At 31.8% G+C, this 27216-nt stretch overlaps 3 protein-coding genes across 3 annotated transcripts; 2 read left to right on the top strand and 1 right to left on the bottom strand.

Annotated features, from left to right (window-relative positions):
- The first annotated feature begins 670 nt into the window (after positions 1-670).
- Positions 671-5753, top strand: LOC130801447 (ABC transporter F family member 4-like). Its single transcript, XM_057665307.1, has 2 exons — positions 671-1043; positions 3347-5753. The coding sequence occupies exon 2, from the start codon at positions 3359-3361 to the stop codon at positions 5501-5503; it is 2145 nt and encodes a 714-aa protein (XP_057521290.1). The 5' UTR covers positions 671-1043; positions 3347-3358; the 3' UTR covers positions 5504-5753.
- A 7727-nt stretch (positions 5754-13480) lies between these two features.
- Positions 13481-15276, bottom strand: LOC130801330 (protein RGF1 INDUCIBLE TRANSCRIPTION FACTOR 1-like). Its single transcript, XM_057665159.1, has 5 exons — positions 15096-15276; positions 14805-14996; positions 14660-14734; positions 14363-14503; positions 13481-14233 (listed from the first exon to the last, which is right to left on the bottom strand). Exons 1-5 carry the CDS (start codon positions 15096-15098, stop codon positions 13886-13888), a joined length of 759 nt encoding a protein of 252 aa, XP_057521142.1. The 5' UTR covers positions 15099-15276; the 3' UTR covers positions 13481-13885.
- A 4602-nt stretch (positions 15277-19878) lies between these two features.
- On the top strand, positions 19879-26223 carry LOC130801481 (G-type lectin S-receptor-like serine/threonine-protein kinase SD1-13). Its single transcript, XM_057665342.1, has 9 exons — positions 19879-20020; positions 20110-20211; positions 20916-22269; positions 22809-22919; positions 23492-23667; positions 23984-24194; positions 24283-24520; positions 24704-24854; positions 25101-26223. Exons 3-9 carry the CDS (start codon positions 21477-21479, stop codon positions 25407-25409), a joined length of 1989 nt encoding a protein of 662 aa, XP_057521325.1. The 5' UTR covers positions 19879-20020; positions 20110-20211; positions 20916-21476; the 3' UTR covers positions 25410-26223.
- Positions 26224-27216: the final 993 nt, after the last annotated feature.

Below are 27216 nucleotides of genomic sequence, written 5' to 3'. Positions count from 1 at the left end.
ATTATCAAAATATTTCCAATGATTTATAATTATTTTAAAAGTTATTTAAGATTTGCTATTTAAATTTTAATTTTGGTTATTGTTTTACACAAATTATTGTGAGAGGCGGTCTTTCTCATAGATGCATTAGATATAAAGGCTATCAAAGTTATTATTTTAAAATAAAATTGTTTATTACTTTTTATATTTTTAAGTTTGTTTTGGTATTTTTTTAGAATATATATTTTTTTAAGTTTATAATTTATTTTCAAAAAATTTATTATTTATTGCAAAACTTCTTCTCATATTTCTCTAAATTATGAAAATATTATTTTAGTGGTTTATTTTTAAAAAACTAGGTTTTAATTAAAAAAATAGTCTTAACCCAAAAAAAAAATCGAATGAGATCATATCACGCATCATCATAATGTAACTGTTCAGTAGGTTATTACAAGTTACTATCATTATAAATTATTATATTTAATATATCTCGTTCATTGAGATATAAAAAGGGAAAAAAAACTGCAATCTACATTCAAGAAAAATCCCTAAAAGAGGAATCGTGCAACTATACCCACAAACCTTCAATTTACATTACAAACGTTAACAACAATTAAAATTAATAAAATACACATAATCATCTTTATGTTTATGAATAAATTTTAAAGTCTTAACTGTAGCAACACTGAAGGGTTTGTGTTTATTTTTAGAGTTCTCTATTTTGAAATTTAAATAAAAATTTTAAATAAAAAATCTTCAATTTCAATAACCCCGATCCGAATCCGATTTCTAACCCAACCTCCACCGCCTCGGTGTACCCTGTAAAATTAATAAAAACGCTGCTGTACTGGTGTTCCTCAATCGTAAAAAAACCTCACTCCAAAAAACCCTAACTGCCGTCGCTCTCTACCATCTTCCGTCCGTCGGTCATTCTTCACGATTCACCGGCATCGCATCTTCCTCACCTTAGTCAGACAGTCACCCTCTGCCGTCGTCTGCTTGTCAATCACCATCGGCAGCAGCCCTTTCTTCACCCTTCACCGCCGTTTCTCCTTCAGTTTCTGGTATCAATTCATAGAATTTGATTTATTTTCTGTATTTTCGTTTGGGTTCTTTCTTATCTGAGAGTTTAATTTATTTTGGTTTATTTTGTAAGAGTTTGATTTGGATTTCTAATCAAGTTGATGTTAACCCGCTGCTAAAACAAAATTGGTCAATTGCCTTTCATTTTTGACTGAAATTTTTTCAATCGATGTGTTTTTTCTTAAAATTATGTACTTGATTTGCTCTTACTTGTGTATTAATGAGTGTCAATCTCTGTTAATCTGTTTCTAATTGGTGTATTGTTTGCTTTTTATTGAATTAAGTGAAATTTAGAATCAAGACCAAAATTGTGAGTGATTGATGAAATTGTTGGTAAAAAGCATTAGCTTTAACAACGATTGTTGTTGACACCAAATTAAAACAATTTCTCGTTCGACTTTGGTTAATAATCATTGTAAATTTCTTGTTCCATTATGAGTTGTTGCCTTTAAATAATACTTAATTTGTTCTTGCTAGTCTATATCTAAGTGCCAATTTCCGCTACTTTGTCATCTAATTGGTGTATTGTATGATTTTTTTTTGGGTTTTTTAAATTGTGAATAAATGTTGATGATTGTTGGTAAAAAAGACATTAGCTTTGTTGTTTCCGTTGATAAATTATGCCTATCAAAATATAAAATAGAAGTAGTTTGGTGAATGATTGGTTTCTGTGTTGCAATAAGGAAAACAGTTTCCTATGCTCATATGTTCTTGTGAGGTAAATGACTCTAGTTACCGCATCACTGTTTCGTTTTTGCGATCGTGACCACTATCACATTTTTACGCTATGATTTAGATTATAGAATATTCTTCATTGTGATGTAATTTGTTAGTAATTGTCTATTAGAGTTTAAGTAAGTAGCTTTTTGCAATGAAAAGTGGTGGTAATGGGTCTTATACTTCTATTATTCTATTGAGAATGGTCATTATTATATCTTGTTCGTAAAAATTGTATTTGAAGTGCATGTTTTTTTGAGGAATTTTCTAGGGTTATTTTAGTCCTTTCTCCCTAGGGGTTGGATATATGAAAAGAGTTGGCTTCTTTTCCTCCTTGAGAATGATGACTTGTGAGTACTAGGAAACAATAATGATGTATAGAAGTATAGATTTTCAGCATTATACTAAGGACTTATTGTTGGTTTATTTCTTTCAATTTCATGTTATCAGTATTGGCCATCAATCTCATTGCAAATTGCAAGTTTGTGAAGTGAAGGTTTACTACTGCATGGCTGAGTATGATTTTTAATGGTTCTTTGTTAGATGTATTAGGAAAGATTTGCACAATTATTATTTACGCAAATATTAGTCTGCAAATGACAAGAATGAAGGTGTTCAATGCAAAAACCACGAACTTGTTACTTACCACTTCTACCACAAACTTATGGTGATGATACTTAACCACGACCAATAAAAACTTTTAAGGCATATTATGGACTAAATGTTCTAGAATCGTATACACATCTAAAGCAAAAATTTTGTTCTTAACTCATAATTTATTTCAAGTATATTGAAATGCCTAATTTACACTTGAGAGATATAATGTATTTCACTATCTAACATGACACTTAGGATGTTAGAAGGAGAGGTTTGTGGTAAAACTTTAGTGTAAGAATTTAAATTGTGTTTTAGACCCCAATCTTTTTGGATTAATGCTCTGGTATTGTTCTATCTCAGATGTTTGATCATGGTTGCTGCTGTGTAACCTTTGCAAATGATTGCACAATTCTATATATTGAGTTTGAATGGACTTAGTTTAAACAGGGTGGACTTCTTAAGTGGCTTTTTGCCTTTTTCATTCCCTCACATGCCTGATTAAGAGATATGAAGCTAGATATGTTTTGCACAAAATGACGTGGACAAGGTCTGGCAATGCCGATTGATGAGTCGTCAAAACCTGTTGATGACTTGTCAACTATTGTGTTACATCTTGCAAAGTTTCCTGGTTTCTTGGCGACCTCTCAAAAACCCCCCAACAACTCGTTAAGCCTACTGTGTCAGTTTTGAAATTTATGCCAACCTCCTCAATACCAGTACTTTTCAACTTTTGCACTGTTGGCTTGACATTACTTTTGTTGAACCCCTACGCTTTTGCAATATATTTGGTCAATCTATGACTATCTTGTATGGAGTTATAAGCAATACTTAAAATTCCAACATTCGTTACGATGACTATTTTTACATTAATTTAATGTGGCAGATGGTGGATAATGCAGTGCTCAATTTGAATTCGCTTGTTTATGCATAACTTAACATTGCGTATGCTGAACTTATTTTCTTTATGCAGTTATCTTTTCAAATGGGAAAGAAAAAATCTGATGATACTGGAACCTCAACAAAAGGTCATTCTTCTAAGGAGGGGAAGAAAGAGAAGCTGTCTGTTTCAGCCATGCTTGCTAATATGGATCAAAAGACAGATAAACCAAAAAAGGCTGCTGCATCTAGCAAACCTAAGGCAAAAGCAGTTTCATCTTATACAGATGATATAGATCTTCCACCATCAGATGATGATGATGATTACTATGGCTCAGAAGGAGAGCTACAACAGGAAAACAATCATAGCCGAAAGGCAGAGTCCAAGATACTCGACACTTCAGTGACTGATAAAGAGTTGAAGAAACGGGAGAAGAAAGACATGTTGGCCACCCAGGCTGCTGCGTTGGCTAAAAAGGAGGCCTTAAAGGATGATCAGGATGCATTTACTGTTGTCATTGGAAGTCGTGCTTCGACACTTGAGGGTGGTGATGATGCTGATGCTAATGTCAAAGATATTACTCTCGAGAACTTTTCTGTTTCTGCTCGTGGAAAAGAACTCTTAAAGAATGCATCATTGAAAATCTCTCATGGAAAGAGGTATGGTTTGGTTGGACCAAATGGGAAGGGGAAATCTACCCTTTTGAAGCTTTTAGCGTGGAGGAAAGTCCCCGTACCTAAAAATATTGATGTTTTACTGGTAGAACAAGAAATAGTTGGTGATGATAAAACAGCACTTGAAGCAGTTGTTTCTGCTAATGAAGAATTGGTGAGACTCAGGAAAGAGGCTGCATCATTGCAGAATGCTGCATCTGCTGATGATTCAGCAGATGCTGATGGGGATGATGCAGGAGAGAGACTTGCTGAATTATACGAGCAGCTAAATGTCTTGGATGCAGATGCTGCAGAGGCCCAGGCATCTAAAATTCTGGCTGGTTTAGGGTTCACGAAAGAAATGCAAGCACGAGCTACCAAGTCATTCAGTGGAGGATGGAGAATGAGAATCTCACTAGCTAGAGCACTGTTTATGCAGCCTACTCTTTTGTTGCTTGATGAACCCACAAACCATCTAGATCTTAGAGCGGTCCTTTGGTTAGAAGAGTATTTATGTCGGTGGAAGAAAACTCTAATAGTTGTCTCTCATGATCGTGATTTTCTCAACACTGTATGTAGTGAAATTATACATCTTCATGACATGAAGCTTCATTTATACAGAGGTAATTTCGATGATTTTGAGAGTGGATATGAACAACGTCGAAAAGAAGTCAATAAAAAGTACGAAGTGTATGAAAAACAATTGAAGGCTGCAAAAAGGTCAGGAAATCAGGCTCAGCAGCAGAAGGTGAAGGAGAGAGCAAAATTTACAGCATCAAAGGAAGCATCCAAGAAAAAGAATAAAGGAAAAGTTGATGAAGATGAACTAGTGCAAGAAGCCCCAAGCAAATGGAGAGATTATACCGTGGAGTTTCACTTCCCAGAACCCACTGAGCTTACTCCTCCACTCCTCCAACTCATTGAAGTCAGTTTTAGCTATCCAAATCGACCTGACTTCAAACTTTCGAATGTTGACGTGGGTATTGATATGGGTACCCGTGTTGCTATCGTGGGACCTAATGGTGCAGGAAAATCAACCCTGCTCAACCTTTTGGCAGGTGATTTGTATCCTACTGAAGGTGAGGCAAGGAGGAGTCAGGCGTTGAGGATAGGAAGATATTCACAACACTTTGTGGATCTTTTGATGATGGATGAAACTCCCGTCCAATATCTCCTTCGTTTACACCCGCAGCAAGAAGGGATGAGCAAACAAGAAGCTGTTCGAGCTAAGCTCGGTAAATTTGGGCTACCTAGTCATAACCACCTTACCCCAATTGCAAAATTATCCGGAGGTCAAAAAGCTAGGGTTGTTTTCACTTCCATATCGATGTCCAAACCCCATATTCTGCTCTTAGATGAACCTACCAATCACTTGGATATGCAAAGTATTGATGCTCTTGCAGATGCACTAGATGAGTTTACTGGGGGCGTCGTGTTGGTAAGTCATGACTCGCGACTGATTTCACGCGTTTGTGAGGATGAAGAGAGGAGTCAGTTATGGATTGTGGAAGACGGAACTGTGAGAACATTTCCGGGATCGTTCGAGGAGTACAAGGAGGATCTTCAGAAGGAGATCAAAGCTGAAGTGGATGCCTGAATGGCCCTGTAATACTAACACTATGATTCTGAACCCGATTATTTCTCATTTTAGCTTTGGTTCTAACTCAAGACCGAAGCTATGTAGTTTTGGATTTTTTATTTCCACTCATTATTTTTTTTCTTGCAATTTTTGAGTTAATGTAGTATGATGTATAAGATGGCAGACGTATCAAACAAGTACTCTATTATTATTAATACAGTTTTTCAACCTTATGCACCAATTGCATGGGTTTGATTGTCATTTGAAATTTTATTTAGAATATGTTTTAAATAAAATATTATTATATTTATTGAATTTAAAATAATTACCTAATTATTTTTCTAAACATGATTTTCTTAAATTATGATTGAGGATTTTTTCTGTAATAATTATCTCATGCAAACAGACAAGTCTTTAAAAAATTATAAATATAAACCTTTCAGGAGCACCAACCCAAGAGTCGGTCTCCTTCTGGGAAGCCCAATCAAGCATGGTTTTAAGTCACTAAAATCTAACAAAAGAAATTAGTCTAATAAAAATTAATTTTATTTTAAAGAAACTATTAACATAAAACAAAAGATATATAATATATCAACAAGAAAAAATTATCAAAATAGATAATTAATTATATAAAAAAGCGTCATTTTAATTTATAAGTTGATTTTCCTTTAAGAGACTTCATATAAGTTACCCTCATTGTATTCAACATTTTACAATAGTTGCTTGATGGCAGTGTTCACAACTAATCTTAATTTGTATTTTAATTTTTTCTATAAGTTAAAATATAATAAGTTAAATTTTATTTACTTTATCTCAATTAAAGATATTAACAATTGAGTTCGACTATTTAAATTTGCGTATTTGATAGTATGAAAAACTAAATGTAAAAAATCTTTAAAATAGAGTTAATATAATAACTAATTTAAACATCTTATATGAAATCGTACAAGATTACTTTATATGGAAAGTTTTAATTCCTTTGGGCTTAGGAAAAGTGGAAGTAAATGAAGATACGAAAGCAAACCAAAATTCGCAAACAACATTAATCTAATTCCAGATCAGGTAGGCGGCTTTATTAAGTAGTATTGATTTATGAAGACCCCACAATGCAGATACTATGACCCAACGGGCCCCCAACCTGTGGGCCCGAGTCCCTACTTGCCCCCAACCAGCTATTCTGCTACAGATAATTGACCAATCACACGCACTTCTTTTCTTAGGATTTTCTTTTTTTTATTACTTCTACTTATTTCGTGTGAGTTGGGATTACTAAGTTTGTGGGCCCTTCACTAATTACACCTATCTCATTTTATCTTTTGTTATAAAGAGGACCTATATACTTAGATGTAAATCCCTCCAAAATTCATACAATTAAAATCAACTTATAAAAATCAAATCATATTGTTAAGATAGGTATGCTTTTGAATTAAAATCAACCCAATTCAAAATATTAGTGTGGTTTTTTGAAAAAATCCATCCGAGAATGATTATCGTTTTTGTAATATTTTTATCAATTATCATCTGAAGTTTTCTCACTTGCTCTCTCACACATAAAATACATTGCAAGTGTTTCTTTTCAATGTTGAATGACATATATGGAGGATAATCACTATTAGGGTTGGCAAAAGCTGACACGACCTGCTAACCTGATCTGAAACCGACCACAAAATTAGCGGGTTTAGATTTAGATTTTTAACCCAATTAATTAAATGGTTAACCCGACCTGATCTGTTTATTAAATGGGTTAGATTCATATTTAAACCCGAAAAAAACTTGTTTAACCTATTTATTAAATGGGTCAGTCAGGTCAGGTCGACCCATATTATCTGATATTAACCCATTAATATTTAACCTAAAACTTCATATAACTTTGACATAAAAAATATATATAAAAAAAAAGCTAAATAGGCCATCAATTGCCAACACGTAAAGGCCCAAGCCCCAAATTAAAAAACCCTAACCGAATTCATTTAATATATATATATATATATATATATATATATATATATATATATATATATATATATATATATATATATATATATATATATATATATATATATATATATATATATATATATATGTTTACACTTTACTCATTCCATTTTAATAAACCCTAAAAACTAAACAACGACGCCTTCTTCTCTTTGCCTTCTTCTCTCTTCTTAGTTCTTAACTTCTTACTACCATCTTCCTCCTGAAAAGCCAAGGTAAGAATTATTTCTTTTTCTTATTCTTTTATTTTTGTAGTTCGATTTTTTTTGTGTTCGATTTTTTCGATTTTTTTTGTGTTAGATTTTACTGTTCATTGCTCTTACTGCTATTTTCATTGTTTTTACTGCCATCTTTAATTCTTCATAATGATTTTTGGTTCGTGTTTGTCTTTTTTTATGTTTGATTTTTTCGATTTTGTTTGTGTTCCATTTTCACAATGATTTTTGGTCCGTTAGCACTGCCGTCTGCCATTTTGTTTTTAGTGATTTTGTTTGTGTTCCATTTTTTTTAATGATTTTGTTTTCTAATTTTCTGTCGTCTTCCATTTGAATTTTTTTTCCATTTTCATAATGATTTTGTTTGTGTTCGATTATGTTTTTAATTTTTCATATACTGTTTTATACTGTGTTTTTACTTGTCTTTGTTTTGAATTTTTTATATACTGTTTTATACTATGTTGTTTAGAAGTTTAAACTATTTTTTGTATTTCTTCTTAGGTAATGGATACCACTGAACCTAAACATATTCAAGTTGACTCAGAAGAAGATCTGGTGGAGGTTAAGAGTAGTGACACAATGAATAAGAAGGATCTTAAAAAAAAGTTAACAAAATAATTCATATAACTGGTAAGAATTTTAAACGACAATGTAGACTTACATCTGGTGTTTGGGTGAACTTTGAATTTGTGGATGAAACGGATGAAGAGGAAAATCTATTATGTAAATGTAAAAAATGTGAAAAAACGTTTAAGGCAAATAGTAAAATGGGGAAAGAAAATTTAATTCGTCATGTAAAAAATTGCAAAATGAGGACATTTCGTGATGTTGGTCAAATAATATTGGAGAATTCCACTGGTGATTTAGAAAATAGATTGCCTGCATTTGATGTTGCTGTTTTTCGTGAACTATTAGCTCTTACAATAGTAACACATGATCTCCCTTTCCAATTTTTTGAATATGAAGGGATTAGAAGGTTATTTAGTTATTTAAATCCTACGTCTAAAACAATTTCATGTAATACATCTAAGTTTGATGTTGTTAAGATGTATGAAAGGGAGAAGGAGAATTTGAAATTTTTGTTAGGTTCAATTAGTAGTAGAATTTGCCTTACTTCTAATTGTTGGAGTTCAATAACCTCAAATAAATATATCACTTTAACTGCACATTATGTTGATGATAATTGGGTCTTAAAAAAGAAGTTGTTGAATTTTTGTTTTATGCCTCCCCCTCATACGGGGGTTCATTTAAGCGATCATGTGTGTTCCTTGTTCAAAGAATGGGGTACCTTGCAAAAGATTTTAGCATTACTCTTGATAATGCGGCTTCAAATGATGTGGTTGCAGATTGTCTTAAGGGTGGACTTGAATTATTATGTGCAGGAGAATTGAACTTAGTAGTTCAAGATGGATTGAAAGAAATTGATGATGCTGTGATTAAGATGAGAGAAACTGTGAAATTTTGTTAGGGATCACAAGCTAGAAAACAACGTTTCTTAAGTTGTATTGAGCATGTAAGCCTTTAAAGCTCTAAAGGTTTAAAACAAGATGTCATAACACGATGGAGTTCCACATATTTAATGCTTGAAAGTGCATTGTATTACAAGAAAGCTTTAATTCATTTTCAGAAAGTTGATGCTTAGCTATATTCATTGTCCTACAGCGAAAAAATGGGCTAAAATTGAAAAAAATTTCAAATTTTTAAAAGTTTTTTATGAAGCTACTCTTGCTTTTTCTGTGACTAAATATCCTACTGCTAACTTATGCTTTCCTAATGTGTTGAGCGAGGGTGAGATGGCTTTTTAAAAAGTGAGATGGAGAGTACGGATAGTTTTATGAAGAAAATGACTTGTAAGATGTATGAAAAATTTGGGAAATATTAGAATGATTTTTGCATTATTATGCCAGTTGTTGTTATGTTAGATCCTAGGTTTAAGCTTCAATTTGTCCAATGAAGCTTCAAAAAAGTTTATGGAGATGGTGTTGAATATGAGAAAGAAGTGGCTAGGTTAGGGAGAAAATACAAGAAATTTATAATATCTATGCTCTTAAACTATCTGCAACTTCTCCAAGACAAAAATATGAAAGTTTACATGTTGGAAATGTTGAAGATGCTATCGATGAGCATAGTAAATGTGAATATGAAATCTGATTTGAAGATGTATTTTAAGGAGTAACTAGTGCCTCGTTCAGTTAATTTTGATATTCTTGCGCATTGGGAGACAAATGCATCTCGTTATCCAGTACTTTCTTTAATGGCTAGAGATATTCTTGCCATTTTTATATCTACCGTGGCTTCCGAATCTGCCTTTAGCATTGGTGGTCGGGTATTTGATTGCTATCCAAGTGCCTTGAAGCCAAATATTGTCCAAGCTATTGTTTGTCTAAAGGATTGGACATTTGAAGGAGGTAATTTTCTATATACTAATATGTCTAAGTTAATGGTTTTGGTTAGTTGCTTTTATTGGTGTTAATATTTTTGTTTGTTTGATAACTTATATTTTTGTTTGTTAATGAAGCAAAAATGGAATCACAATTAGATGAGTTCTGTGGGATAGTAATGAAGATTAAAGTTGAAGTAGAAGAAGACATATCTTGCCCTAGTCCAAGTCCAAGTTTCGATCAATATGAATTCGGCTCAAAAGCATCTTCCTCACCCAGCATATTTTTAGATTATGATGATTTGTAGAAACTAATTATGATGCTTTTGGTTTTGGCTTGTCAACTTAACAATTTGTTGTGATATTTTGCTTGTTTGTTGACTTTTGAAGACTTTTAACTAGGAAGTATGCAACCATCTAGCAAGATAGTATTATCTTGTTATGAATATGATAAATGATGATAGTTGAACTTTGAAGCATGTTTATTATGAAATGTGAATGTTTATGTGTTTAATTTTTAAATTTTGAAAAAATGGGTCACATGACCTGAAGTATATGGGTCAAATGACTTGAAATATATAGGTTCAATGACTTGAAAAAACCGAATAAAATCAAACAAAAAATGCAAGTTAAATGGGTATTTAGCAGGTTAACCCGACTTGCTACAAATCAGGTTAGGGTTTCAATTTCTGACCTATTTAATTAAACAGGTCAGGTTCAAGTTAAGGGTCTATTGACCCATTTATATATAACCCGAACCTGAAAATGATCCAACCCAATCTATTTGACACCCCTAATCACTAGAGTGTAATGTGATAGGAGTTTAACGACTAGATTAAAAGAAAAATTCAAACTAGTTGTGTGCATATGAGAAGTTGATAAGTGTCACGGTTGACAAAAAGAAAAGTCATGGTAGGCTTAAACATTGAATAGTCACTTACACCTATATATATGTCACCTATGTCTCATTTATTATTCTAACCTTTATGCATTTATTTCTTTAGTCATGTTATATGCTTAATATTTATATTACATTGCATTGTCTTTTTTTTTGTCTAGATTTGTTTATTTTTTTGAGTATTTTAAGTGGAGGAACTCTTTAATCACATTATTTTTTATGGGCATGATTTATCATCATGTACCTCTCTTTTCAGACCCTAATCATTATTTTTATAAGTAAAATATACTGAATATATTGATGATTAATAATAGTTATATAATTTAGTAACACATAAAAATTTTAAAGATAGTAACTAATGAAAAAGTCAAATATCTAAACAAAATAAGAGCTCACAAAATGTACATCAATATATACTTTAGAAATACTTTGTTCCACAATCTACATCATACAACTTTTATACTACTCTTATACTAATATTTCACATTTATGTTTTGATGAGAGCTCTTAGCTAAGTTGTTATCTTGAATACTCCCACATACCAAAAATATCTTACTTTTATGTTTGGCTTCTAAGTCCATTACTTTAATTTATAGTAATTAATTACTCCAACCATTATAAATTTTGTAATTACAATCTTACAATATAAAATATTCATTTTTTTCTTTTTCTAATTCTAATTTTGAGTGTTGCATAAATTGCGGCAAACTGCAATTTTTATTAAATAGAGCACTTATCTATTTATAGGAGTACTATTTGTATAAATTTCTAGTAATATCTTTTACTTGATACTCCAACTAATATTCTAGAAATTTCTAGATTTTTGTTTCTAAGCGTTGTCTCTACTCTTAATTAATACTCACATGATTCAATGTTAATTCTTTACTAAAATTTTCTTATTGCTTCTCCTAACATTAATATTCTCTTCAAAAAATATCTGCCACCACTTAAATATTTAACTTCATTAATTTCTAATAATATTTTCAGCATTTAAAATGTATTGTGTCATTTAATAATTTTCATAAGCACCTTTGTGGGTGTATAAAATTTCGGTGTAACAACCAGCAATAATTGTGGTATGACAATAATCAAATGTAATTGCACTATATACTCCTAATATCCAACAATTTGAATAATTATGTTTAAAATAAATTTGAAGATCTGAATTTTACTACATGTCATAATTAAATTTGATTTTAACACGACTTTAAAATTGGATTTATAACTATATAAAAACATCATAACCACAAAATTCTATCTTTAAAATTAATTCAGTTACTAGATTGAATACCTTAATATTTGAATATCTTGTTAATAACAATACACGTCACACGTTTTTTTATATTTTATTTTATTTTTATATATTTTAATGACAACGTAATTCGTATAAGTTTGATTTTCTAAAATGTTAAATTAAAAATGTGCAACAAACATGTTGAACCACGCCTTAAAACGAATTACTCTTTAAATCGTTATATTACTAGAATTTAATTTATGTACAAATGCAATAATTACATATTAATAAATATTGGAAAAGAAAAAACATAACAGAGCTTTTAGATTCAAGCATTAATTGACTGCAAGATTAAAGGTTGCAGCTCAACCACTATCATTCTAGTAAAGTCAGTCGATTAGTATTTTTTATAAAAAATTAGTAGTACGTATTCTTTAACTTAACGATATATCTAAATACTAGTATTAGTATCAATTATGAGAAATAATATTAAAAAATTTGTGAAAATTGTTCAACTTTTTACTTATTTGTTGAAAATAATTTTACCCTTGACTATTATCTAATAATTCAACCTTTATAATGTATTTACTCTCATTATATAAAATTATTCATAACGAAAGAGGAAAAATTAAATTATTTAAAATAAACTTTTCAATAATATTTATATTTACACTCTTAATTGAAGATCTTTTTCGAGCTGAGGGACTCTTTGACCGTACTCTTCTTTATTGGTATGAGCTGCCGTCTTTTTTCCTTCACAAACCCGAATTATAATTTTCTTTAAGCGGAATACACTAAATATGATGATGATACTCTTAATTGTTAGGTTTAATACAGCAATATCAAATAATATCGAGTGATAGCATATGATCCACTAAAATAAAAAAAAGGATAGTATAATATTTATATCATCTTCAAAAAATGATATGATCCACTAAAATAATATGAATTGAAGAATTCGGAATATGATGGTAATAATTTAAAAAATGAACATTCTTGACATAAGTTCCCTGTGATTATATCATCTTCAAAATAATATTTAGATGGAAATTCATTATCATATCATACACTAATTTTAGGATAATGATATTTCCAACTATAAAAATTAAGAAACTCTCTTAATTATCAATTATTATAACTCTTCAAGAGAATGAGAATCTCTAATTCTTTTAGCTTATTATAAAAAAATAAAAAAAATAAAAAATTTATATTTCTAAGACAATACAATGTTGAATTACATTTTTGAAAATACAATTTCTTATCATTTTCCATAATTTAATTTATATTTTTAATTGGAACTATCATAACTATTTCTACTAATATTCTCCAAGAATTATCCAAAGATAGAGAACATGAGTGATAATTCAAATTGCAAATCTATTTTTCTATGAATTTTCATTTTTCACAATATCTAAAAATAGATTTACCAGCCCAAAAAAACCTAATCAAAATTAGTCGTTAATCAAGATGGAAAATATTAGAAATTTTCTTCCAAAAAAAAGATTTAACAAAATCCACCATCTACAAAATTTGGAAAGTAACAAAAAAAAATTACTTCCCTTCCACCTAAAAATAGCAAAACCCTTCACTAAAAACCAACCATTTAATATCATTCCTACTTTTTTTTTCTTTTTCTTTTTCTTTTTGGGTGGGGAGAAAGTTCAGAAAGGTCACTTTCTTAGCAGAGAGGAGACCGGTTGGGGACACCTTTTTTCCTCCGGTTCAGATAATTTTGATCAGCTGCTTGAATTTCTGGACACACAAAAGAGCGGTTCGAATCCGGTTTAACAGAAATATTAAGATTACTACGCTTCTTCCTTACAATCTCTGTAGTTGCAGTGGAAATCAGAGCGGTTCGGAGATCATTACTTGAAGTTGAACCGGACGAGGTAGGAATTGAACCGGCTGAGTCAATCACTGAGTCAGGTGTAACAACATGAAACTCGTCTAATTCTGAGAAACCCAGTAGTTTGTAGTCTGAAACGTTGAGTTTTAATCCTTCATTTGTTGTAATTTTATGCTCCACCTTAAACCCATCAATAAATAAAAATAAAAAAAAAATTGAAAACTTAAGAATTTAGAAAATAATAATTAGTAAATTTGAGAATTAATTTATTAATAAAAATTAAATTAAAAGAAAATTAGGAGTAGAAACCTTGCAAGAAAGACAGCAATAAAGAAAAGGTTCTTGTAAATTGCGATTGCAAGTGAAGCAGCCATTTCCAGAACCTCTGAATTGACGTGTTTTTGGTCTCTGTCTTAAAAATACAACTTGCGCACTGTTTGTGATGTATGCCTTTTTTTTCCCCAATTATAATCAGCAAGAAAAATAAAATTAAATTATACCCACAATTATAATTGAATTAAATTTTTCTGGGTAAATTGAAAAATTATGTATTTTTAGTTTTTACCCATGACTTAAATTGAGATTTTTTTTTGGAATATAATTTACCTGAACACCTGAGCAATCGAGAATTGATTCAGCATCGGTGAGTTTAAGAACGTCATTGTACATATATCTTCTAGCCTGTCAAAAGAATTTTGAATTTTGGAAGAAAAAAATGAAAAATTAATTTTTTGAAGAATTAATAAATTACCTGAAGACGAACGTGATTGGAATGTCGTAAGATGCACTTAGAACAAACACTAGAACAACAGTCAAAACAGAAATGATTTTTCTCGGGTTTCTTTTCAGAAGGATCGGAAGAATCAGAGTGAACCAAACAAGGCTCAAAGAAATTCTCATTTAACAGAGCATTTAACCATGGCGGAATTGAATGAAGACCCACCTGAAATTTCCCATGAAATTCAAATTAAAAGTAGAAATTCAATCAATATAGAAGGAAATTAAAGAAAAAGAATTGAATTGAATAGTAATTAAGACCCACCATTTGTATTTTGTTGAAGAATTATTTACAATGTAGTAAAAAGGAGAGATTTTTGGAGTAAGAAAAGAGACAGAGAGAGAAAAAAAAGAGGGTGATTGGGTGTCATTTATGGGGGGAAGGAGCCAGGAGGCGGTGAAGAGAGAAAATAGTGAAGGGAGTGTATGGGAGTGGAGTGTTGTGAATGAACAGAACACAGTAGGGAAAAGTAATTGTCGTATTATGGGGATTTTCTGATTTTTTTTTTCCATGACTCTCCCAATTTAATCTTATTTTGGTTAGAATAAGTATTATCTTTCTCATAGTGATCTTGAAATCGAATCTCGTCTAGCGAATTTCTTACGTTAATCTACCTGATAATCCAAAATATATATTTCTCTTCTTTATACGTATGAGCTATCGTCTTCCTTTCTTCTTTAGACTCTGATCATAATTCTTATGAGTGGGATACGATGTGATGATGATTTGTTTTTTACATTATAATCTTGTTTGATTTAACTTATTGCGAAAGTAATTTTATTAATATTAACTTTTTATAATTTTTAGTCATGATAATTTTAACTGTAAATAAAATTTATTTTATAAAATAAAATGGTACAAAAGGTAATTGTTTGGATTAAGATGAATTGTTTAAAAATGGTTAATTTGGTATGTGTATGTTTGGGGTTGTAGTGTAGTGTGTGGAAGTGTTGCAGACGGGGATGAGTAGGACAGGCCAGAGCGCAGGGCGCAGACACATTTTTTGCCTACTCTTCTTTTGCCATATTGGCTACCCTTCCAAGTTCCATCCTTTTTTTGAATTATGACTCATAATTTATTGAGTACTTTTCTGCTGTTTTTTTTTATACTTCTTTAAATATAGAATTAATTAAGTTCATAATTTCAATAATTTCATTTTTCAAGTTTTCATCTTTTAAATAGTTTAGCTATCAACTTTTATTGCAGTGTGGGTTTGGGTATATAGCTATCCATTATGATTTCGAGTATGCGAGATATAAAGATATTGTAAGGTATTAGGTTCTTCTTCATTACTTTTTTTAATTATTTATTTTAAGATTTTGACATTTATTTTAGAATAAAAAATAAAATCTCAAAATTCTTCTATGTTTCTTTATCAATCAATTTTAACCATTAGATTTGAGTAATAGACCTTTCATTACATTTTAAGTAATTGAGAGGATCCTAACTCTATTATAAGATGTTCTTTTGTATTAGATTTTAAAAATAACAACCTTCAAATTCAATTTATACTACTATTAAGTGCTCTAATTTGACTATTTATTTTTAAGAATTTAAGTTTTAAACACAATAATAGGCCGTCTTTAATTTATAAATTAACCAAGTCTCAAAAGTTTTAAAAATTTAAGGTTTACAAAATTTAAAATCTAAGTTTAATTGTTTGAGACCGACTAGTCTAGATTTGAGTTCGATTCAAAAAAAAGGAAGATGAATTTAGGTCTAGAGTCGTCCAAACTCGCTCCCTAAAAATGTTTAAGATCCAGTTTCATTATATACCCTACATTTTACAAGCTATTTCAAACTCTATCTAATCATATATTATAGTAGTATTTATTTAGATTTAATTTAAACTTATATACAATTATAGACCCATTTTACTATTACTTAAAACATTCAAAATATAAAACTGTAAAGAAAAAACAATCAAACTAAGACTCGTTAAGGATTTATTATGAACCTATTTAAGATCTAGATTCATCAAACTAAACAGATCTGGGTTTAGTCCAAAAATTTAGGACCCTAAGGGTCCGGGTTTGAATCCACCAAAGATTGACAGATCTAAATTCGGATTTAATTGATTTATGTGACGAATTGTCACGACCTTATAATTTGAACACGTGAAAAGAAAGATGGTGCAACGCTTCATAGTTGAGGGTATGATTTATAAGTGAAGATAGACCAAGAGAATGTGAGAGGAGCAAATAAAATTCGACTCGTGTGAGTTGCACCTCTCTAAGGACCAGTCGAGGGATATGATTAGTTGGAGGCCCTGAATCCATATCTTAGGCTTTTAATTATTTCCTTTCACATACCTCTTTCATTTCTAGTTATGGTTTTAAATTATTTACTTTATTTCTCTTACTTATTTATTTAATTTCTATTTTAATAGCACAATCCTAGTTCAACTTGTATTGTGATTTGCAGGAAGTTTTTCTCATGCAGTCTCGCTGTTACTTATTTCTCCCTTCGTAGGGTCTTTTTATTTGGGGTTTTAATTGACTGTGTGCATTCTTCTTTATCCTCTCTATGAAGGGATCAGAGTATGATTTTTTCACTATCTTTTCCTCTGAAATCTGACTTTGTGCAAGAATATTTGTCTGATGACTATTAACTAGCATGGATATAACTCTATTATTTTACAATTAACACTCAAAAAACTCATTTAAGTCCACTATTAAAAAAAAACTAATTTTAAAATTTTAACAATAAACAATTTACATTTTTTCAGTATAAAACAAAATAATATAAATATTTAATTGTTGAATCAAACTCATTTAAAACAAATTCGATTGACCATTTTGACAAGCATGAGAGTCACCGCAAAACTCATAATCCTGCGAGTTGTAAGAGAGATCCTTCAATAATTTTGAATCTCACTCATTTGTTCTATTCATACTTCTTCCGTTCTATTATACTTGCTACATTTCAATTTTTACGTAATCTAATGCGTAATTTGATAATCTACATCTTAATTTATGTTTAACTAAAAATTTATAAAAATTTAATATTATAAAAGTATGTGATTAGACGATTTGAACAAGTCCCACTTAATAATATTTTTTCTTACACATTAGCCGCAATATATAAAATAACTCTAATATAGTGAGCATTTCTACTTTTCTTTTGTAGTGCGTTTCTTATCATCTACATTCATGCATTGATGCAAACATAAGATATTTTAGAACATTTTGATTGAACGCTTGACTACAAAATTATCATACCCAAATGTTTTTGGCTGTTTTTTTTTTTTGTTAAAATATGTTTAGGCCATGCTTTGGGCTGGCCCATGGACTTTCTTGGTTGATTTTCATATTTTAATTTTATGTGAACATGATTATGATCACTTCTAGGGTGGGGTGGAACATAAAAATGGAAGTAATTAAAAAAAAAAACAAACTATTGTATAAAGCGGTCTTATCATATTTATTAGATTTTTGATTCTGATCTATGATTTTATGATCGTACGATCCAAAATATATCATTGATCCAGATCGTAGCTAGGTAGGATCTTAATGTTGGTAGAATCGTACGATCCTACTTAGCTCATGAATTTAGATGGTAAGATCATAACATGATTCTACGATCTAACAATTCAATCCTACGAGGGACTATAAAGGTAGCTTTAATTGTTAAAAAATTTCATAAAATTCAGATTTCACTTTTATATATATATATATATATATTTATATATATATATATATATATATATATATAATAACTGTATTAATATCACAATAAAATTCACTTTTTTCCTAATTTACAGTTTAAATATAATTGTTACAAATATTCTATTTAAAAACTTAATAGATGAAGTCAAATAAGTTTTTATTTACATCTTAAAACTCAAAAAGAAAAAATATAATTGATAATTAGTTATCCATAGACACTAATACATATTTGTAAGATCACACGATCCTGCAATCTGATTCTACTCGATTCTACGTCCTCAACGATCCATAGGTAGAATTCAGATCCTTACAACCTTGTTCTTAATGTAACATGCTAGCAATGAAAAGAAAAAAAAATAGCATATCAAATAATAAAATGACACTCATTAGAAAAATACCAAAATAAATAATAGCAATCAACTTATGGTGACCCTAAACCTTAAAAACTTCAGTTACTCTTAGGAAAGATCGTTTCTTAATAATTCAACCTCAAAATAAAAATTACATATTATGATTTTCTATTTGATTTATAGCATTTGTTCAATGAGAGAAAACATTTGACATCTAATTTAATTTTAATTTATATCATTTGTTCAATGTTACTGATTGATCTAATAAACCAACACAATTCACAAACAACAAATAATCAATAATTAACTATCAACAACTAACATACAAACGCCTCATTTTATGTTTTGAGCTAGTTACTACTCATATCTTTATTTATATTTAAAACTACAAATTAAGAAGCACATGAGTGACGTCAGCACCTTCATCCTATGACAAGCACGATTCACATCAGCTTATGCAAACTTTTCCATTATGAAGTATATTAGTACATGTCATCCTAAATCCCATAGGTCATATGAAAGAATTAAACGAGAATTTTTTTCCCGAATAATATTATACTAATATTTAGTGGGCCCATTTTTTGTACACCTAGCTTCTTAAGCTATATGTAGCTATTCTGTAATAAAATCAAAAAACTAGTTTAAAACAATGAAAAAATTATCTACAATAATTTTACCTATTATTTATTTATTGTGAATAATTTCAACTATTAATTATTTCAACATAATCTTACCTTTTTATATTTTTTGCTGATAGTGCCTTTTGCCACATTTTAACTTGCTATTATAAGTAAGAACCACAAAAAAGGTGTAGGTTTGGATCAACGAAGAAGTATAAAAAAAAGAATAAGTGAGTGTAATGTAGTTAGTTATAATAGCCGGTTAAAATATAAAAAGGATGTTGTCAGACAAAAAAAATTATTCAGGATTCCTCTAATTTTTCTTGCAATTATTTCTAGTGAAACCATGATTCCTACGGCTTAAATAGTACTACCTCCATATATGAAAAGTCTTTCTTCTAGTGAAACCATGATTCCTACGGCTTAAAATAGTACTACCTCCATATATGAAAAGTCTTTCATTGGTTGTTAGAAGTCAACGTAGGCTGCTCAAATCCAATAATTGATAGTAAAGTTTTAAGCATTTTCCTTTGTCCACTAAACTTTATCAGGTTTGAATTACAGTAATTTATTTCCTTACTCTCCTGCTTGAATTCTTTCTTGTTTTTAATAGCATTAGCATTTCTGTTCTTCATTGCAGGAATTTTATAACTTCACAATACAGAAGAAAAACTGGAATATACTTTGAATGCACCAGCTTTTGCAATTATCAGTGTGGATAATAGAGTTTACCCTTTATTAGGTATGAATTTTAAAAATTTATTCCCTTTCATTTTCTGATTTTGTTCTTATTTTGCTATATAACTTACTCGATGAATAATCCACGATCCCACATTGAAAAAAATAAAAAAATGATTGACTAATATTAAGGCTTGATTACTCCTGTTACCGATTGGTTTTAGGATAGTACCTTATCGGGTTTGTGTGGGGTTAATTACCTTTCATACGGATCTTTCATAGTATTAGAGCCGACAGTTTCTAATCAACATAAGCTTCATGGCTACTCCTCCTCCGACCGCATACACCTTGAAAATAGAAGGCCTTTTATGGTATTAGAGCCGACATTTTCCCATCAACATAAGCTTCATGGGCTGCTACTCCTCCTATCGCACACACCCTGAAAATAGGAGGCTTTTCATGGTTTCAGAGCCGATAATTTTTAATGAACATAAGCTTCATGGGCTACTCCTTCTGACCGTACACACCCTGAAAATAGGAGCCTTATTTTTATAACTGCAATTCATCATTTAGACACACACATTGAGCAAGAGATAGTACATGGATAAATAAACCAATTTATCAATATTTATTAAGCAATGATAAACTAATATCAATCTCTAATTAGTGGTTATTCAGCAAATAAGTCCATTTAAATCCTTTAATCCCGTTCTTGAATTGTATGCCATAAAGGTGGGTATTACCACTCATTTCTGTTCTTCATTGCAGGAATTTTTCTGGGGTATGGCATAAGAACTTTACATGGCAGCACAAACTTGATCAATTAATTATGGTTCTTTCTATTGGACTAATTGGAGTAAACAAACTGTTTGTATATGTTCATATCCTACTAGTTTACTTATACTTCAATCTATATATTGTAATAGCTGTAAACAATCTCACAACTACTCAAACAGTACTTCAAGATCCTGCAACCATCCTTTCTAAAAATGGTAATTTTATGCTTGGATTCTTTAACCCTTCGAACACGAAAAATCGATATCTTGGTATATGGTACAATAATCTTTCAGTTACAAACTATATATGGGTAGCCAACAGAAATCACCCCATTGTAGATAGCTCTGGTGTACTAAGAATATCAAAAGATGGGAATCTTCAAGTCTTAAGTGGGGAAGTAAATATCCTTTGGTCATCAAACATTTCATCACCACAATCCGATAATAAAACTTCTAGAGATGTCAAGTTAGAAGATTCCGGAAATCTTGTTCTTCAAGACCCTGATGGGACTATTATATGGCAGAGTTTTGATCACCCAACATATTGCCAAATATGACCTTAATATTTACCAATTCTAACATGAAAAATGCTTTACAATCTTGGAAAAGCCCTTCAGATCCTTCTATTGGGAGATTTTCAATAGGTACAGATTCTTTAATTCATCCCCAAGTAATTATTTGGGATGGGGATAAAAAATACTGGAGAAGTGGGCCATGGAATGGTAATCTTTTCTTAGGGTTGGTTTATGCTGATCCATCTAATAATTATGCTGATGCATCAATTCAGAATTTAAGTCCAGAAGAAGCTCATTTTGTATATACTGGGATAAAAACCCTTGAATTTTCACACTATGTGTTTGATTATAACGGAAAGATAAATGAGAATTATTGGGATAAGTTTGGGAAGGGATGGAAGACGGTATATCGAGCACCTGATGTTGAATGTGATGTTTATGGTACATGTGGTGTGTTTGGAAGTTGCAACCCGAAAAAGTCTCCGATTTGTCGATGTTTGAAGGGATTTTCTCCTTTGAATTCGGAGGAATGGAGTAATGGAAATTGGTCTAGAGGGTGTGTTAGAAATAACCCTTTATTATGTGGAGATGAGGCAGGTAAAGATGGATTTTTAATGCTAAGTACTGTTAAGTTGCCTGATTTTGCTATATGGTTGAAGGGAGTAAATCCATCTGATTGTAGAAAACAATGCTTGGAGAATTGTTCTTGTTTAGGGTATACTTATGATAATGGTGCAGGTTGTTTGTACTGGAATACTGATCTGATTGATATTCAAGAATTGAAAATGAGTGGAGTTAGTCTTTACCTACGTCTATCACATTTCGATCTAGGTAAATCATGCATAAAACTTCTATTCTCTGTTTTTTTCGATTTTACTGATAGAGTCAGTTTAAATTTTTAGTTGAGTTGATTTCTAAACATACTATCAAAAGCAACATGATCTAAGCGTCATGGTTTGGAATTTCATCCAACCTCATTTCATGTGGATTATTAAGCACCCATGTATCAGGTGAAAATGCGTTCAATTCAAACTTCTATCTCATAGAGCTCTCGTGCGAAGGGGCATGATAGAGTATATGACATATTTCAGGGTTACACCTACATCCATAAGAATCAGTTTTTGGTTAGATGATTCCATGGCATTTATTTGCTAACAAAGGGGTATCTAGGCCCAGGGCTGACTAGACCATCACCTAGGTCATTTGACTAAAAATCCTGTTAATATTGAATTGTGTAATTTATAACAAAGAAATATGATAGTCGTGTTAATTAAACATGAGTGTTCGATCCATCCTTTATTGAAGTGTTAGATTTGCCCTTGCTTATTGTAGCATAAGAAACAACTGATGATTTTCTTTTCTCTTAATAGTTGGTAACAGGACTAAAATCAAAGGAATTATTGCTGCAGCTATAATTTCTAATGCAGCCTTCATTGCCTTATTCATATTCTTCCTTAGAAAGTATCTGAAATGTCGTAAAGGTAGCCTCTAATTCCCTTTCCATTCTTGAAATCTTTGAGTAATACTCTGTATATTTATTGTATTTCTTAAATAAGCTTCTAAGAATTGTATAATCATTCCCTGTCTATTCTTGAATTGTCGAGATAAACCGTGCAGAATCGTGCAGCCGCTCACAGTCTCGACCAAGACTCAAGAAATTTGCCCGAGATTGATATGAGTCTTGCTCGAGACTCAATACCACAAAAGCTACTGCTTCCCCCAAAAATTAGTTTCGACTAAGATAGTTTCGCGCTCTGAGACTATATAATCTCGACCAAGATTAACTTAGTCCCGCACAAGACTCCAAGACCCAAAGATTCATGTCGTCCAATGCTTTAAGTTTGGATCAAAATTAAGTGCAGTCTCGGTCGTGACTTAGCAACCACTTGACACAAACTTATCTCAACCACTTAACTTGATCCATCCTATGTTTCAGACTTAAACGCGACATAGTTCAAGTCACCAAAGATCAACATGTTTCTACAGTCATAGACTGATTAATAAGTAATATTCATGTAATTTCAGATTTTGATAAACATTTCTTTTGGAACAGATAAAGCCAACAAGAAGATGTTGGAGAAGCAAAGAATGAGAGAAAATAGGAGTGGACCTGTTGAGCTTGAGCTAAAAGAGCTACCATATTATGAATTTCAAGACCTGTTGGTTGCTACAAACAACTTCCATGAAAAGAATAAGCTCGGACATGGTGGTTTTGGGCAAGTGTATAAGGTAAATATACCATTGTCCAAATCTAATCTTATCAATGAATTATCGGCATTTGCAGCAGTGGCGAATCTTGAACAAAGTCAAATAATGTCGATAATATAAAAGAAGTGCTTAATAAGGGTTGAACCTGGATTAATATTGTCACATATCAAAGCTCATACCAATTTAACCATCACATATATTAGTATCTCTATGTATATGGTTCTATACATAAGTTGAATATTGTCAGTTGACAACATTGACTGAACATAGATCCATCCTTGATTTGTAGGAAGCTAGCTAGTTGTAAGCATACATGAAATACTTTTGTTTTTCTTAGGGAAAAATGGAAGATGGCCAAGAAATCGCTGTAAAAAGACTTTCAACAGCTCATGGTCAAGGCTCAGAAGAGTTCGTAAATGAGGTGGTTGTTATATCCGGACTTCAGCACATGAATCTAGTCCGACTTCTTGGTTTTTGTACTCAAGGAGAAGAAAAAATTTTGGTGTATGAGTACATGGCTAATAGAAGCTTGGATGCATTTCTTTTTGGTATGTAACTTGCTCTTTATTTCATCCAAAAAAATTGTACTCTAGTCTTATCTTAGATTATAGTAACTTGGTTCTTTCAACTATTCAGATCCTACCAAGCAAGAAGTTCTCAATTGGGATAAACGCTTCAACATCATTGAAGGGATATGTCGAGGCCTAGTTTACCTCCATAGAGATTCCAGGGTACGAATTATTCATAGGGATTTGAAAGCAAGCAACATTTTGCTCGACAAAGACCTCAATGCAAAGATCTCTGACTTTGGCATGGCTAGGATCTTTGGGCGTTACCAAGATCAAGAGGAAACTAGGAGGATAGTTGGCACATTGTAAGTTCTTTCAACAAATTCATTGTTTTGCTTGTGAAGTAAGGGGAACGGGAAGGACGGAATCTAGGCTCATGTCTGCCTAGGCTATGACCCGGGTCATTTGATAGAAATTGGTATTTTGTATTTTTGCGTAAAGTTCATCAAGACCTAAAGAATTATTTTGTTTTATTGATGATGATGCAGCGGTTATATGGCGCCCGAGTATACATTAGAAGGTAACTTCTCCGAAAAGTCTGATGTCTACAGTTTCGGTGTCCTAATGTTAGAGATCGTAACAGGAAAAAGGAACAACGCCTTTTGGTGTGAAGATCAATCGTTAACCCTCCTTGGATACGTAAGTCCTGATACTATGAATAAGTCACACATACCAGTTTTTCCCTGATAAAAAGGTGTAATGTTATGCCCTTTGAATATGTTGGGATACACTTTATAAGTCATTGGAACTCTTCCTTGTTTTGAGATGCAATCTACCTGACTTATAAAGTGTGTGCATCTCGTAATATACTGGTATTGACTATAAGTCCAGCTAAACTTAACAGATTATACGATGGCTAATCCTTTTAACTGATGTTTTTGTTAGGTGTGGAATTTCTGGGTAGATGGCAATGTAGGTCCGGTGCTTGATCCTGTAATTTCTCATCCGATTTTCAGAACTGAGATTGAAAAGTGCATCCAAATTGGTTTATTGTGTGTTCAAGAATTTGTTCGAGACAGGCCGACCATGTCGACTGTTGTTACAATGCTTGGAAGTGACAATGCAGATCTTCCTATCCCTAAAAAGCCTGGTTTCACACAGCGGTTGACAGCTTCTGATTCTGATTCTATCCAAATGCTACAGAGCTCATCTTCAATGAATCAAATGTCATTTACTGGTGTAATTGCTCGATAATTAAGAACGAGCATAAGTTTCTCGAATGTTGTTTTTATGCTCTTTCAATTTGTGCATTTCTTATTTATGAGATTTTTATTTTTAAGGATTAAACGGAGATAAATATCTCCCTGGTAGTTTTTGGAAGTCAAAGAGTTAGAATTTTTAACAGCATGAAGCAATTTTTTGCTTAAAGAGTGGTGAGTGAAGAGTTTAAGTCCATAAAGAGCCAATGTAAGAGTGGTGTAGACCGTAAAATAATAATATTGTGCATTAAGACCATATAGGACGTATTCTATTTTAGCCCATAATTGCTTGGAACAAAGGAAGCTTACTTGGTGTTTCGGTGAAGGAACGAGGAAGTGCAAAAGACACTTAAAATATCTGGAGATAGGTGTAATCGGGTACAACTATCAATATGCTGAAAGTGTTTATGATCCTTCTGCTGATGACACCTCAAATCCTGCACTACAACGTTAGCCTTGTCCGGGGGTGATCTCCCGAAAAACCCCTCCGACGCTCAAGTCAGATCGGGAGACAGAAAATAATGAATATATGATAATGAATGAATACAAGATTAACGGATTGTAGGATGAGTTCAGATCAATTGAAGGAATATTTGGTTCAGTATATATTGTATGTAGGAGGGCGAATATTTTTGTGGAGTAATGGTAGGAATATATCAAAGCTTAGTTCGGTGCAAATGATGTACGCGACATGTATTTATAATGGTAGAATGGAGGTTGGATGGTGAGTTAATGTGGGAATCATGGGTATGATGGGTGAGTGGTAGGTTATGATGAGTAGTGGGTAGTTATTTTAAGAAGTTATTGAACCGAGTTGGGTGGTTAGGGTTTGACTAAATAAATTACGGGTTTATTTATTTGACCCCATAACATTAGCCCCACGCATGAAGAGCGATAGATGAGAGAATTTAATGTAGCGAGGGTATCAGTCTTTATGCGGAAAAAATCATACCTGTGATGCAGATCAAATAAATATTCGGAAGAAACCATGCAATAAGGTCCGAATAAGGTAAACTTCGAATTCTTGCTTCGATGGGCCCATGATGGTGGAAGCCCCATGAATTATAAATATTTGGCCTTTGGGCCACTTTTGATGATTCGACTTTAGAGTCTGATATGATGATTCGGCATTTGAGCCTGATATGATGATTCGACATTTGAGCTTGATATGACGATATGGCCTGGCAGTCAAACACCTGTGACTTAGATAAGGAATCATACTAGATGAATCCTTTGAAAGCATTGATGAATATTCGGATCAGACATAACTCTGCATTTAAGGAATATTTGGATCGGGCATAGGTCCGCATTGCCCAGCCGTCAATCACCCGGGACTTAGATAAGGAATCATAATAGGTGAATCCTTCGAAAGAATTGATGAATATTCTGATCGGACATAGGTCCACTTTGCTCAACCGTCAATCATCCGGGACTTAGATAAGGAATCAAACTAGATGAATTCTTCGAAAACATTGATGAGTATACTGATCGGACATAGGTCCACTTAATAAGTGATCGAGTTATCAAGCTAGGTGATACTCGCTATGAATATATTGACAAATAACGCCCAAAATCACTCGTTTTGGGGCTTAATAAGAGTTCGAGTTATCAAGCTAGGTGATACTTGCATGGATCCCACTTTCAAACTAGGTGAAAAGTTAGAAAACTAAGATAAAGGCTTAGACAAATATCGCCTAAAATCAATAATTTTGGGACTTTAATAATAATATACTTTCAAACTAGTTGAAAGTTTAAATGATTTTATAATATGACTAATAACGCCCACATGTTGGGACTTTAAT

This window comes from Amaranthus tricolor, chromosome 15, assembly GCF_026212465.1.
Source record: "Amaranthus tricolor cultivar Red isolate AtriRed21 chromosome 15, ASM2621246v1, whole genome shotgun sequence".
Classification (NCBI taxonomy): domain Eukaryota; kingdom Viridiplantae; phylum Streptophyta; class Magnoliopsida; order Caryophyllales; family Amaranthaceae; genus Amaranthus; species Amaranthus tricolor.
Note: the sequence above shows the minus strand (reverse complement) of the source record. Positions and strands in the feature narration are given on the sequence as shown.